Source organism: Chrysochloris asiatica, unplaced genomic scaffold (assembly GCF_000296735.1).
Source record: "Chrysochloris asiatica unplaced genomic scaffold, ChrAsi1.0 scaffold00049, whole genome shotgun sequence".
NCBI classification, from domain to species: Eukaryota; Metazoa; Chordata; class Mammalia; order Afrosoricida; family Chrysochloridae; genus Chrysochloris; species Chrysochloris asiatica.
The window spans coordinates 15569330-15584216 of record NW_006408567.1 but is presented as its reverse complement, the minus strand read 5'-3'; the positions used below and the strand labels follow the sequence as shown (position 1 = coordinate 15584216).

The window sequence follows — 14887 nt, the reverse complement described above, 5'->3', positions numbered from 1 at the left end:
AAAAAAAAAAAAAAGCCATAATTCTGGGTTCATGTCACATAAAATAGGTGAGGCAACATTACAACTCCAATTGAACAGTGTTTCAGAAAAACCCACACTATCGTTATATGTATAACTCATACCTTTCTACAAAGAACTTAATGAAATAAGATAGGCCGAGAATTGAAGAAAAAAAAATATGCCTAGGGTTAAGACCAGCAGTTGATTTTCAGAATTATCACTGATCTCTTAAAACACACACACACACACACACACACACACACACACACACACACACACACGTAGCCACTATCACTCCACTAAACCTCTCTGTGAGAACCTGCAATGGATACATTATCAAGGTGGTGGGTGGGTAGTGTTCATCATCCAAATATGAATTCACCACCAGTTTGAGTGGTTTTGGAGGAAGGTACCAATGTATTTAGGAAGCAATTCCAAGATAAGCAAATTGTCAGATACTGTTTATCAGGCTGCTTCAGCCAACACTAAATTAAAGCAGTCTTATTTTATTCCAGTAGCAGGACATAATCACTGGTTACAGGTGTCCTGGTGTGGCACTGTAGGATAAGCACTGGATTACTAACCACGATGATGTCAGTTCAAACCCACCATCCTTTCTTTGGAAACCCTGTACAGGGGTGCTATGAGTTAGAACTGACTTGATAGTACTTCAAAATAATAACATAGAGGGGGGAAGAAAAAAGAATCTGCATTTGTGTCTGAGATCCATATTTGAATTTCATTGTGAGATTTTGGAAAATACAAAATGAATAAATATTCTGTATATGAATTGGGTTGCTAACCCCAAGGTCGGCAGTTAGAAACTACCAGCTGTTCTGGGGGAGAAAGATGAGACTTTCTGCTCCCGTAAAGATTTACAGCCTCAGAAACCCTGTGCAGGGTCACTATGTGTCGGAACTGACTCCATGGTACTTAACAACAACAAACCTCACAGGGTTGTTCAAGATCAAGTAAGAAATATAAAAGTATTCTAAGTTCAAGTGCTACGCCAATTACAAAGGCACTGACAGTTAAAAGTCATATGTAAAAAAAGAGCAAAATAATTTCATACTTGACCTACTCACATGTTATCTTTTATACAATATATGTTTTCTTTACAAATATAAAGCTTACCCTTAACTGACATCCAACTTTTTCATAAGCTTTGATGAGTCTGTTCCTGTGATACATCATTATCCCATAATGCTCTTTATTTCTGCAGTTGAATCCAAAAGTAATTCTCACTGTTCTAGTCTTACAATGTTAAGGAAATTTCTGAACACAACACCTCCCTTTCAATTCATCTTTTCTATTCCATTATTTATCAAGTCCAAAGTGCATAAAAAATGACAAAGTTGGAGGATGAGAATCTATTTAAGGAAAAAAGGGTAGAGAAGGAAGGGGAGTAAGCCTGAGTGATTTATCTCTATGAGTATCAAAGGATACCAAAAATTTGGGTCGATACACATCACGTTCAATGTAGGCAAGACTCTTCGAAACTAGCTGTGTCTTCACTTTCTGTCCACGTAAGATGATCTGCATTCTTGGCTTTAGATACAATATACTGCAATAAGCCTGCAAAGACACACAACAACATCTGTCCTTTTCAAAGAATTATCAATAGATTTGCTCAATACTAGTCATAGATTTAAATAGGAAGAAATGACCTTATTTCCACAGAGGACCCACTAACTCTTAATAAATCGTACACATTATAAAGTTGTATTAATTTTAAATTGATTTCAGACTTACTTTTTATTAAAAATAATCTCAATAAACTGAGGTCAGTAAAAATGTTATCAAAACAATCAAGTATTGGTTCTGTACGATAAAGCACTGGACCACAAGGTCAGTTTGAACCATAAAGTTTGTGGTTCAAACTCACCAGCTGCTCCTCAGAAACCCTATACAGGGCCACTATGAGTCGGAACTGACTGATGGCACTTAACAACAATGTAAGTGTCACTACATTATTAAATGAAAAACAGATATAAAACAATATGCATGGCATGATCTTTTAATTTTTTTTTTTTAAATGTATAGCTATACAAATGATTATAGTTTTCTGTCAAGTAGATATTTCTGCAAAATAGATCATGGCAAAAAGGAGTTAAAAGACAGTGGAATTTTTCCACCAACTTTTCGAATCCTCCTCATTAATATTGTTATAATTTGAAACACAACATCAAAATTTTATTTAGACAAAAATAATGGGGAAGACCTAATATACACAAAAGGAAATATTACATAAGCTTGACAAAGAAAAAAATTAAATAATGCACCAACAATTACATAGTAGACAATATAGTGCTTTTTAAAACTGAGTTGTAACAACAGTCATTAAATTATGTTTTCAATTCTTAAGACAAGAAAGGCAAATATCCTAACAGCCTGACCAAACTTAAGTATCCAAAAACATGTTAAAATTTGATTTCAGGGACTACCCTCAAAGCTATAAGAATATTCTGAAGGAAATGAAATGAATAACTCAAAAAGATAGAAGAAAGATCCAACACAAAACTAAATTTTAAACATTGTTTTTATTTTCCCTAATTCCTGATTTCAAAAAAAGTAGTGCTTTTGTTACTTCTAAAATTAATAATACCTTTAAATATTCTACATGTTACACTGTACTAAAAATACATCCTCAGCTCTGGCTGACTCTGGACCTGCCTTCGTATTTGATGGAGACTTTCTTAGTGGCTAGATCACTAGGTAAATCAGGAACAGGAATGACCTGCCAGTGGAATTGCTACAACCTCAGAAAACTTTACATGGTTTACTTAATAATTATCAAATATATCCTCAGCTTGGGGTTATGGAATAATGTTAGGTCATAAAATAGAGTAAAACGTTAGTTATCATATTTTTACTATGTGAAAAGTACATATCGCATAGTGATTAAGAAACTTAATATTTTTATTATCATAATCACCACTGCCTACCAGGAAAAAGGGACTGGTTTGGCGCTGTAGGGTAAGCACTTAACTGTTAACCCCAAGGTTGGTGGTCAAACTCACCAGCCACTCCAATCCTAGGAAATGCTATATAGGGTAGCTATGAATCAGAACTGACTATAGACAGCGTTTACCACCACCACTGTCATATAGGTAGGAGTCCTGGTGTGGTGCTGTGTGTTAATGCGCCAGACTGCAAAACCGTATGAAATGCAAAGTCAGTGGTTTAAGTTCACCAGCTGCTCCTCGGAAACCCTATACAGGGTCGTTATGGGTCAGAATCGACTCGACGGCACTTAACAACAACAACAACAACACTACATATAATTTCTTTAATCATAAAGCTACAATAATTTCTAAAAGGTCAAATCTCAGATATTTGTCACACAATTATATACTGATTATAGTATTCCAAATTTAAACAACTATATAATAAAAGAACTACAAGCACTATTAGACTTGTCTTTGCAAATAAAGCAAAAAGACTTTGTAAATAGAGACAACCAATGTACTCATAAGGAGCTCTGGTAGCGTAGCGGTTACGAATCGGGCTGCGAATCACAGTCAGCAGTTCGAAACTACCAGCTGTTCCGCAGGAGAAAGATGATGCTTTCTGCTCCCGTGAAGATTTACAGCCTCGGAAAACATGTACAGAGTCACTATGAGTTGGAACCAACTCCTCGGCACACAACAACAATGTACTCAAGAAAAGTCTGAGGCTGTAGATCTTCACAGGATCAGAAAGCCTCAGCTTTTTCTCATGGAATGGCTGGTATGAACTGCTGACTCTGCGGCTAGCAAACTTGTAGCCATTATGTACCAGAGCTCCATCAGAGATCAGTAAAGCAGCATTTGTAATACAGCAGATAACATAAACTCTACTATTAATTCCATAGTTTTCATGTTTTTTGCATTTGCACAAATAAGCTAAATACATACCCTCAGGGAGTAGTCACTCTCAGGGGCAATTTGGTCCACCCTTTCTTGCTTTCTGTACCCTTTCTTTCCTGTTGTGTCATCGAAATCCTCGGGAATTCTGATGTCATACTTGTCCTTATCAAAATCAAATTCTGTTGTTTCATTTTTGTCGCTGCAAAAATTTAATATTTTGAAGGAGCTATAACTTCAGAGCAAGATAAACAAGCAAATACACAAGTAGTTAAGAACAAAACAAAAAACTATACATGGTAGGGGGTTTGTATTCAAAAGTAAGAAAAATGAAAGGAATCTATGAAGATGCAGAGAAAATAGATCATTCATATAAACTAGTGGTAGCGTAAGATGGTTCAGCCACTTTGAAGACTTGGCAGATTTCTTCTTTGCAACTAACACCATTGCTGTTGTTGTTATGTTGTTAAGTGCCGACCAGTTGGTTCTGACTCACATAAACCCTGCATAGGATTTCCAAGATGCAGCTGGTGGGTTTGAACCACTGACCATAAGAACCAGCAATTACACTCCTGGCACCTATCCCAGAAAAATGAAGAGTATATTCTTACAAAACTGCACATTTCTTTCAACAGGTGAATAACTGAACATGCTGTGGTAAGTCATATACAATGCAATACTACCCAGCAACAAAAAGGAACAAATTAGTGATACAGGCGACAACCTGGAAAAATCTCTATGAATGTTGAGTGAAAAAAAGTAAATTCTAAAAGGTTTCTTACTGTGTGATTCCATTTATGTAACATTTACGAAATGACTAAGTTCTAGAAATGGAGAACGGTGGTGGTCAAGTGGTAGAGGGAGGATGTGGATGTGCTTATAAAAGGGCAACATGAGGGATCCTTAGTTGTTGTTGTTAAGTGCCTTCAAGTTGGTTCCAACCCACAGAGACCCTGTATAGGGCTTCCAAGGAGCAGCTGGTGAGCTTGAACCACCGATCTTGTGGTTCAAACCAACTCTGCAGTCCTGCACATTATCCCACAGGGCCTAGTGGTGCTGAAAATGTTCTGTACCTTGACTATATCAATGTCAATATTCTGATTGTGATACTGTATGATATTATCATTTTGTAAAATGTTACTATTAGGGGTAACTGAGTAAAGGATACATGGAATCTGTGCATGATTTCTTACAAATGCATATGAATCTACAATGATTTCAAAATAAAAAGTCTAACTAAAACAACACTACCACCAGGATGAGGGCCAGGGAAGTGAAAACAAAATTTTAAAAAACATTTTTTTTAAAGGAATCCAGGTCAAAAATACAATAAATTTTTAGGTTTTTCATTAGGTTTGATTCCTTTGGTTCAATATATCTTACATCTCTCAATACTACATATTAATCTTCATTTTAAAAACTACTTTATTCTCAGAAGGGTAAAGGATTGCTAGTTTTAGCAGCACAAAAATTTCACCTGTTACTTTTCCCTCCGGGTGCTATAACATGGTTCTTGTTGGGTGCCAGCAAGTTGATTTCAACTCATAACAATTCCATGCAACAGAATAGTTTTCTAGGCCCCATAAAGTTTTCTAGGCTGTAATCTTTACCGGAACGTATTACAAAGTCTTTCCCCTGCAGAGCCATTGATGGCTTGAACCTATAACCTTTCTGTTAGCAGCCAAGAGCTTAACCATTGTATCATCAGGGTGCCTCTAAATCATGCTTAGCTTAAAAAGTAATGGATAAAAGTTTCTCTTCCGAATTTGTTAGCCAGGGTTTTTGTCTTTTCATTTTATTTTTTTGGATAACAAACAAGACACTAAAGTGCTAACAGAATTTGAAATTTGCTTTTAGCAAAGTGACCTCTATAAATACCTGTGGAAAAAGAAATCATTAAGCCACAAGATGAGTAATTTTCATATAAATTTCAACTATAACACTGGATAGATACAATGAAACCATTCCCACAAATGCTGTTAATTTCCCAAATGGTCAACAATTAGCTGAGGTCTACACTTACCTTCTAAGATTCCAAATGATGATCCTTGTCCCCTTCTTACCCATAATGGCATCAAGTTCTGCCAGTAATTTCTGTTCCGTAGAAAACAGAGAATGTTCTAAAATTGCAGCAAGGCTTGCTTCTGATTCTGTTGAATTAATCATCTGTCGTATATTTGAAGTTAAAGACTTAAGCCATCAACGTAAGTTTCTCAATTACAATACGGAAAGCACTCTAACAGAAAAACTGTTTCCTAATGTGGTACTGTAGTAGTTACAAATCGGGCTGCTAAACTCAAAGGTCAGCAGTTCGAAACTACCAGCAATTCCACGGGAGAAAGTTGAGGTGTTCTGCTCCCGTTAAGATTAACAGCCTCGGAAACCCAGTGCAGGGTGACTAGGAGAAGCAACTCCACAGTACTTACCAACAACAACAATGTGGAACTGTATGTAGGACCAGCACTGGACTGAGAACCACAAGGTCAGCATATCAAACCCACCAGTTGCTCCTTGGAAACCCTACACAGCGTTGCTAGAGTCAGAACTGACTTGACTGCATTTAACAACAACAATAAATTATTTTCTAAGCTTTTAAATGGCCGTCCAATTTTAAATAAACCCTGGAAAGGATAAAAAATAAGCAAGTTTAGGCTTATTCCTAACTAATTTAAGTTTCCAATATGTGAATCTGTTTATACAGAAGGCATTTTCCTAAATATATCTTACTTTTCATGGTCCTTAATTAAAATTTCAAGATATAGCACCAAAGTCCTATTAGACCAAAGTAACTCCGAAATAAAGAGAAACATTATGGGAAGTTTAACATAAGCTATAAGTACTTTAAGTTAAGCATTTCCCTGCCAAAATTCCAACAGTAAATATAGAAAGGTACAAACACTTTTTAGCGTCAGGGGAAGAGTAAAGGTAGTGAACAGAAATAAAAGCTGGAATGGAATAAAAATGTACAGGAAAGCAAAAGGATCAAATGGTTCAGCATGTTTCTTCAGCTTCTCCAATTTTTATGTCAAAACCAAAAGGATATGTTGATTGTTGAATGCCACTAATGGGACAACAACATGCTCCGCTTTAATGTCTTCCAAGTAGGTCTGAGACAAGAAGCCCACGCTCATGCTTTCTCCATTTTTGGTAAAAACAATTGCATCTTTACCCAAACGCATAGAACCTGACTTGAAGCCATTCCCATACAATCCAACTGGGACATGACCACTCACGGTGACTTTGTCACTGAATCCAAAGCTAAAAAGAAAAGAAAGATTTTGAAAATAATTCTCAATAATTTTCATTTTTTACATTCAACAACCATAATAGGCAAGTAAAAAACATGGGTTCAAATGCTGGCCTCATCTTTCCTAGTTGCAATAATCTTCGAGAAAATTGCATTAACAGATCTTGATGTGTTTTCCCTTCTGTGAAATGAAGGATAGTGAAATCTTCATCATAGGGGCCTCAGAACTAACACAGTAACTCACTGTCTGCACACCTGTATAAACAGTTAAATTATCATTTGAGATCAAGGGATCTTGAGATTTCACCTCATGTATCTCTTCCTCTATATATGAATAATCACCTTGTTCTAAGGATACTTACTGTGGCATAATTATACCTATGGCTTTTACTTTATGGTTACCTTGACTATTTGGTAGGCATAAGTATTATTTAAAGGACAGTGGAAAGGCCTCGGCTTCCAAATTCTCCCTCCATTATACAGCTCAGTTTCCATGGCAAGCATATTTGGCATACACTGACATTCTGGGCTGTACCCATGACTATTTTATACTATCTCTTCATCTTCTGAATTCCTTTAAAGTATTCTATCCCCTCCCCCAAAAGAAAGTTTATTGGAAAAATTAGTTAAAATTCATCTACACTGAAGTATAAACCATTAGTATCAATTTGCTGCAGTTAAAGAGCTGATGGAATTTGAGAGTAAGTCAGACACAGGGCAGGGGCAACAAGAATGGTAGCAATTGCCTAATACATATAATGACACTCAACTCTGGAGATGAGTCTTAGAGAATAGATTACACTGTGCGTAGAGCATTACATGTTTTAAAATACAAAACAGCAAGAAGTAAAATATAAGAAACTCTTGATAAAGAGATCAATTTTTAAAGTTTACCATATTTCTACATACCTTAGCATTTTATGTAATTTATCTGAAGTCATTCCATTCCCGTTATCGGTGAATGTCAAGCATATATGGCCATTTATCACTGTCTTGTCAATCCATATCTGTTTAGCATTTGCATCAGGATCATAAGCATTATCTAAGAAAATAAAGTTTTATTGAGAAATTCTGATTTTAAATTTTAAAGAAAGACCATTCAGAATAACTTTTAAAAAGCAACAGAACACCTTATTTTAAAGACATTTTAAAACCTAAAATTATTAAGAAACCTTAACATTTTGAAAACTTAACTGTACCTTGCTATATAATCATGCAATGACTACTGCAGAATTAACTCTTTCCAAAGCTCTTCATAAGCTATACAGAGAGCAAAGACAGGTACCTACTACATTAAAAAGGTGTAAAGGAAGGATGATTAAGAAAGGGCTTTCAAAGGAGCCAAAGAACTTGCTTGGCTTTCATGAAGAAAACTGAGACCTGAGTGAAAACTAATGCTCCTAGATGACATGGAAGGAACACAATAAAGCTATTGCTATATAGCTATATAGATGAAGATATACCTTCTTCACAGATCTTCAAATTATGTTCCTTTTTAATCTAAGCAAAGTTTCTGGCAGTTTTTATACTTCTATTATTATCTCGGGGTCCTGGCATGGCACTGTAGGATAAGCAGTGGACCGCAGGTGAATTTGAACCACCAGGTGGTGGTTCGAACCTACCAGCTGCTCCTCAGAAACCCTATACAGAATTGCTATGAGTCAAAACAGACTTGATGGTGCTTAACAATAATAACATTATTATTATCTGTGTCTACTGCCCCATCTTACCATCCTCATTTAGCATACTTGTTTCTCTCAGAATGGTGGTTGATAGTGGTTGTATGCCATCAAGTCAGTGCCAACATATAGCGACCCTGTATAGGATTTCCAATGCTGTAAATGTTCACAGGAGCAGAAAAAGCCTCATCTTTCTCCCTCAGAGTAGCTGGCAGATTCCAACAGTTAGTAGGCCAGCTCGTAATCCACTATGCTACCATAACTACTTGCTCTCAAAATAGGTAAGTATAAAGGAATGTGGAAAAGAAAAATGGAAAAATAAAAATTGAAAAATTGAAAAGCTGTTGTGATAAAATCAATTTGTGAAACTACCCTTGGAGGTATATTTTTAAGTCCTTATTATAATCTGAATAATAGTTCTCAAATTAACTTTCCAAATGCAGTCTACAATTGAAATCAAATCATCTTTTATTTTAACCATTTCATGATAGATGGTGTTTTACAGAAAACTTAAAGTTTGCTATACCTTATAGAGTACCATGACTTCAGCTGCTCTAATCCAAAACTGGGGTGGTACTATTAACATGTATGATCGCAGGTCAGATAGCCATAAAAAAAACAATACTCATGAAGAGCTATAATGTCATAACAGATCCACTCCAGGGTTTGAAACAAACAACCACACCTGGTATGCAAATGTTAGCTGGGACACTTGGGAAAAACTGATACCAAAGAAAAGAAGGGTACCCAACAGTTCTTTCTTTTTCTTGCACATCTAAGATAGTGCTCCTTCTTAAGTATAAAGAAGTTAAGGTGTATCTAAGAATCCCTAAGAATACAATTTTTGTTTATTATCTGTTTCTCAAACATGTGTCTAAATTTTTAAAAATAATTACATGTAGGAATTTGTTCCCACTCCAAACATGCTCCATAATACAAATCTCATCAGTCTTCCTCTTTTCTCCATTAAAAAAATACTACAATATAATCTTACATTTTAATTATCAGAGAAAGAATTTATCAGAAATCTAACATAATATTAATCCTACTTAGCAATGCCAGCAAAATGAATCCACTCTGAATTTTACGTATGTTTATACTATTAAAACACATGATTGTTACTGTTTATAACGGGAATACTTCTTTTACAATCAGAATATAATTATTTTCAATATAAATACCCTATGACTTGGTAAATTGACTCCTAAGCATTATGAAATTCATAGAGTACTACAGAAGGCTACACAGTGATTAGAATAATGTTATGCTAGATTACCTTTACCAAAATATATAGCTATTCAAGATACATTGGCTTTTTTAAAACGAGCAACTGTATATTATTTTCTATAAAAAGTGTTTAAAACTATAATTACAAGCAACACATATATGAAATTTCAATTTACATACCTATCAATTCAGCAACTGCACTAAATGGCCAAGTGTGACTCGTAGAATTTGTATGTAAAAACCTCGGGCAGAGCTAAAACAAAACAATGATTCAAGTTACTTAGTGCAGATTAACTATTGAAAAGAATAGTAAGTAATATATTTCTCTGCCCCTGCATTATTACAAGTTGTTAATGAGTCTTCCTCCACTGGAAGAATTACACTGGCTTAATTATACTGCTGAGTCTTCCTCCTTTCTTGATACTGTGCTCTTTTTCAAATAGTTCAGAATCTCAGACTGTTCAGCACAAGCTATGTGTGATGCTGTGTCCTAGTGGTGTGCTGGTTTCTACACTATCGCCCTCCAAGCAAATATGTGGGGCTGCATAACCTTTCAGAAAATTAATAAGAAGGTGCTCAGGAGACATCCCACGGGAGGAAGGCCTCCAGGATTGAGGCCATTTCAGAACATTCAGATAGAATTCACGGAGTTGCCCAGAGTAGGAAGACTGAAATAGCTGCTGCTAACAGTGGACCATCTTTCTGGCTGAGTCAAGGCCTTCCCTTCGGCCTCTGCTACCACTATCAATGTTATGAAAATTATCCTAGAGCAGATTATACCCAGGTTTGGTCTAGTAGAGAATACTGGCTCAGACAATGAGAGCCACTTCACTTTCAGAGTACTGAAGAGAGTAATGGAAAGTTTAGATATCAATTACGATCATCATACCTGTCAGAATAAAGGCTAAAATGGTTATTAAAGAAGGAGGTAGAAAGAGAAAGTGGCTCAGCAAGGACAGTTTTATTAAAATAAACGTGCGAGGGCCCCCTTCCTGTACAGGCTAGGTGCTTTTATCCTGTAGTGGGGTGTGGGTGTGGGTGAATGAGGCCTCTATCTTTGGGGGGAACATGAAACTCAGCCTAAGAGATTTCTTTTGGGGGAACATGAAACTTAACAGCCTAAGAGCTTTCTTTTTGGGGAACATGAAACTTAACAGCCTAAGAGCTTGGGAAATGGAAATTTGCATTACAACAGCCTAAGAGCTTTCTCTCATTTCTAGATTTTTTTGTGTGTATAGAGAATCGGGTACCCAGTTCTGGCTGTGACTCCAGACTCCTTCCTTCACCTGCCTTTTCTTCTTGGTCAGACACTTGGCTGCATGAGGGCTCAGGCCAAAATAAAAAAAACCCTCCTTAATGAATTCTCAAAGCTGGCCAGTCCCTGTTGGGCCCCTCCGCCCGCTCCTTGGGAGTAGCCTTCCTGTTTCCCACAACTTTCTTCTCTAACTTTCCCTGTGGCTCCAACTTAAGGAGGCTTACTTGCCGCACCTGCTGACCATCCAATACCACTGATTCCACAGTGGGTACATCTGCCCCTTACTGGAGACCGCCGTCTTTGAGGCGCCCAAAGACTATCTCCCCTGTCCTCAGTTCCCAGGGAACCTCTGGCAGGCCTAGATTTGGACACTGAGGGGACGCCCCAATTCCACGAAGCCCCTCACCCCCCCCCCCCGTCTCTCCTGTGAGATACTCCGACTCATCTCCTTTTTACTTGGGACGTACACCCTGTGAAAGAGAGGTCAGTCCCGGCAAACAACTCCCACCCCATTGTGAGAAACTACAACTCAGTCTCTTGAATCCCAGAAGATACACCCCCCTCTTGGGTGCTTTCTCCTAAATCTCAAAAACTTAGGTCTCCTGACCTTTAACAAACAGAAATTTATTTTATTTTATTTTTTGGCAACACTGCCTGGCTATAACATTCCCTAGACAATGACTCTAGGTGGCCCGAACACGGCACTTTTCATTTCCAAAGATTTAGACAACTTCTCACAAAGGAACGGCAAGTAGTCAGAGGTACCGTATGTCCAGGCATTTTTATACCTTTGGTCGAAACCCTCACTGTGTACATCTTGTTCTACCTATCAAATCCTTCTTCTCAATGAGAAACCCCCTCAAAAAAAATTTCCTTTTGAAACCTTTGATGCTGTCGATGACCCTCCCCCCTCTATCTTCTAGACAATCCCAGCCCCTCCAGGGCATCCTCATATGACCCAAGTGAAATGGCAGCTTCTGCCACCCCTCCACTAGACCAACCCCACCCTGACTCAACTGCCCTCTCAGAGTCTTCATCCTTTCCAGAACCCCACTCTGGTTCCCTTGTCCCCTCACATCATCCTTTCCCATCTCCTGATCCCCATCCCGACTCCTCTTCACCGCCCCCACCTCCCCCTGTGCCCCAGACTCAGTTCAAACACCCAAACCTCTACCTCTCCATCTGCAAAGTAGCATGAATTAGTGGTCCCACAAGAGTCTACCTTCTGTTCTCACTCTCTGACCTCTCCCAAACTGAAGAAAATTTAGGATTCTTCAGTGAAAACCCCACCAAATTTTAAAAAGAGTTTCTTCATTTGACCCAGTCCTTCCATATGGCTTGGCAAGATATTTAGCCTATTTAAATTCCACCTTTACTAGAGAAGAGAAAGAATTAATCTGGAAAGCAGCTGAGGACCATGCAGATGATTGACATGAGCGGGCCCCCCCCCCACATACCCTGTAACCAGGGACACAGTCCCACACCCAAATCCAAAGTAGAATTATCAATTAGATGGAGGCAGAGAAGCTAAGGGAGATCACATTATCTCCTGCTTAGCCGCATGCATGGCCCAACACACCCATAAGGTGGTCAACTATGAAAACCTGAGAGAAATTACCCAAGGACCTGATGACAACCCAGTCCTGTTCCTAGCCCGCCTCACAGAGGTCATAACCTGAATCACCTGAAGGTAAAACATACTTACACTTAAAGTTCATCTCACAATCAATCCCAAATATATGAAAAGGGTCCCAAACCCCACAATGTGATGTTTTGGATGCAACTTTTAAAAGTATTTAACAGCCGTGAAGAAGAGAGAAAGGCAGAGAAGGAACAGCATCTCCACTATAGTATTCAATTGCATATGCTTCCCTTGACCCCAGGTCCAAAACAAAAACACCAAACTGGCTTTTGCCAGGCACCTAAACAGCTGAGCACATGCTTCCGATGAGGAGATGAAGGCCACTGGGCCAAGACATGTTCCAACCCAAGAACCCCTACCAAGCCTTGTCAGGCCTGAGGGCAGTGGGGACACTAGAAATTAGAATGCCCCTCTCTGAAGCCTCCCTTCAGAGTTGGAGCATCACACCCTCCAGTTCCGCAATCCCAGCCCCTCTCAGAAGACAGCCCACCTATTAACTCTAACCAAAGAATGATGAGGCCCAGACTCTCTAGCCCCGGCAATAAATGAGTCTCCAGATCTCCAGGTAAAGTAAATGGGACAGTGTCTAAAAAGCCAATAACTTTCCTGCTAGACACTGGGGCCAGTCTTTCTGTATTGACAGAATTCACTAGTTCTATCCTACTCTCAACAGTTTCGGTTGTTGGTGGTATGAAAAGCATCCAACAGAAACCACCCCCCAAACTCTGCCCCTTATCTGCACCTTTGATAATCTGACCTTTGTCCACTCCTTTTAAGTGATCCCAACTCCTCAATGAGGAAGAGAGATCTTATATAAATTACTATTGTGCCAGCAAGAGCATCCACAGGACACAGATAGCAACAGTTTGTTTCTAGTTGACAACTCTCGAGTTTGGTATCCTTGTTGTTGTTAAGTGCCACTGAGTCAATTCCAACCCACAGTGACCCCATGTAGGGTTTTCAAGGAGCAGCTGGTGAGCTTGAACCACTGACTTTGCAGTTCAAACGACTTTGCAGTCTGACGCATTAGCCCACAGTGCCACACCTATACTGTTGTTGTTGTGAAGTGCTGTCCAGTCAATTCCGACCCATGGTGACCCTGTATAGGGTTTCCACGGAGCAGCTGGTGAGCCTGAACCGCCAACCTTGCAGTTCAAACAGCTTTGCAGTCTGACGAATTCACTCATAGTGCCACACCAGGACTCCAATAATAGCCGCCTCTAAATTGCAGGTCACTACACCCCTATACAAATTTCACTAAAGAATCCTTCCACTAGCCTTTGTGTTCCCCAGTATCCCAATACACCAGAAAGTCAAAAAAAAAAAGGGTGGGGGGTGAGGGGACTAAAACCTATTATCCAGCGACTATTGTCAGCCCCAATTCTGCTTCCAACCCATTCCCCACATAATAATCCCATCCTCCCAGTCAAAAAGCCTGATGGCAATAAAAAAAAATAAAAAGCCTGATGGCACCTACCGGCTGGTCCAGGACCTCCATCAGGTCAATCAGACAGTAAACCCCGCCTGCCCTGTGGTTCCAAATCCTCCTTATTACAAGTCTGTCCCAAATACCAAGTTAAGCCACCCAAGACATTCCGTAACAGTAAATGCTAAATTGATTTCAGGTCTCATAGACGCTGTTAAGGTCCCCTTAAGTGTAGCCCTTATCCACTACAAAGGCTACCAGACTGACCAGGGATACATAACCTCAGCCAACAATGAAGCCGACAAGCTAGCAAAAGCAATGGCCATGGGCCATTCACCCCCACCCACTTTCTGTTCCTTTTAGCCTTAGCCACCACCCCCCGCCCCCAACCAATACTCAGCAGCAGAATAAGCATGGTTCTCCTCAAAAGAGCCAGTAGAATAACTAAAATATTAAAAGAGGAAATAATCCTCATTTTAGAATATCCTCCTCCCTGCAGTCAGACAATAAGAAAGAATTCATTTTAAAAGTCACCCAAGAAACCACAGAGCACTAGGCGTATTATG

General features: G+C 38.8%; 1 protein-coding gene across 1 annotated transcript in view; it reads right to left on the bottom strand.

Moving 5' to 3' along the window:
* Positions 1-13310, bottom strand: part of MORC3 (MORC family CW-type zinc finger 3) — a 50166-nt gene extending 36856 nt beyond the window's left edge. The window contains exons 1-8 of the mRNA XM_006862565.1: positions 13287-13310; positions 10179-10251; positions 8002-8134; positions 6889-7103; positions 5869-6016; positions 3897-4047; positions 1447-1575; positions 1135-1254 (exon numbers count right to left, since the gene is read on the bottom strand). Of these exons, the coding sequence (XP_006862627.1) occupies positions 1135-1254; positions 1447-1575; positions 3897-4047; positions 5869-6016; positions 6889-7103; positions 8002-8033 (795 nt within the window). The 5' untranslated portion in view covers positions 8034-8134; positions 10179-10251; positions 13287-13310. The remainder of the gene's footprint in view (positions 1-1134; positions 1255-1446; positions 1576-3896; positions 4048-5868; positions 6017-6888; positions 7104-8001; positions 8135-10178; positions 10252-13286) is intronic.
* Positions 13311-14887: the final 1577 nt, after the last annotated feature.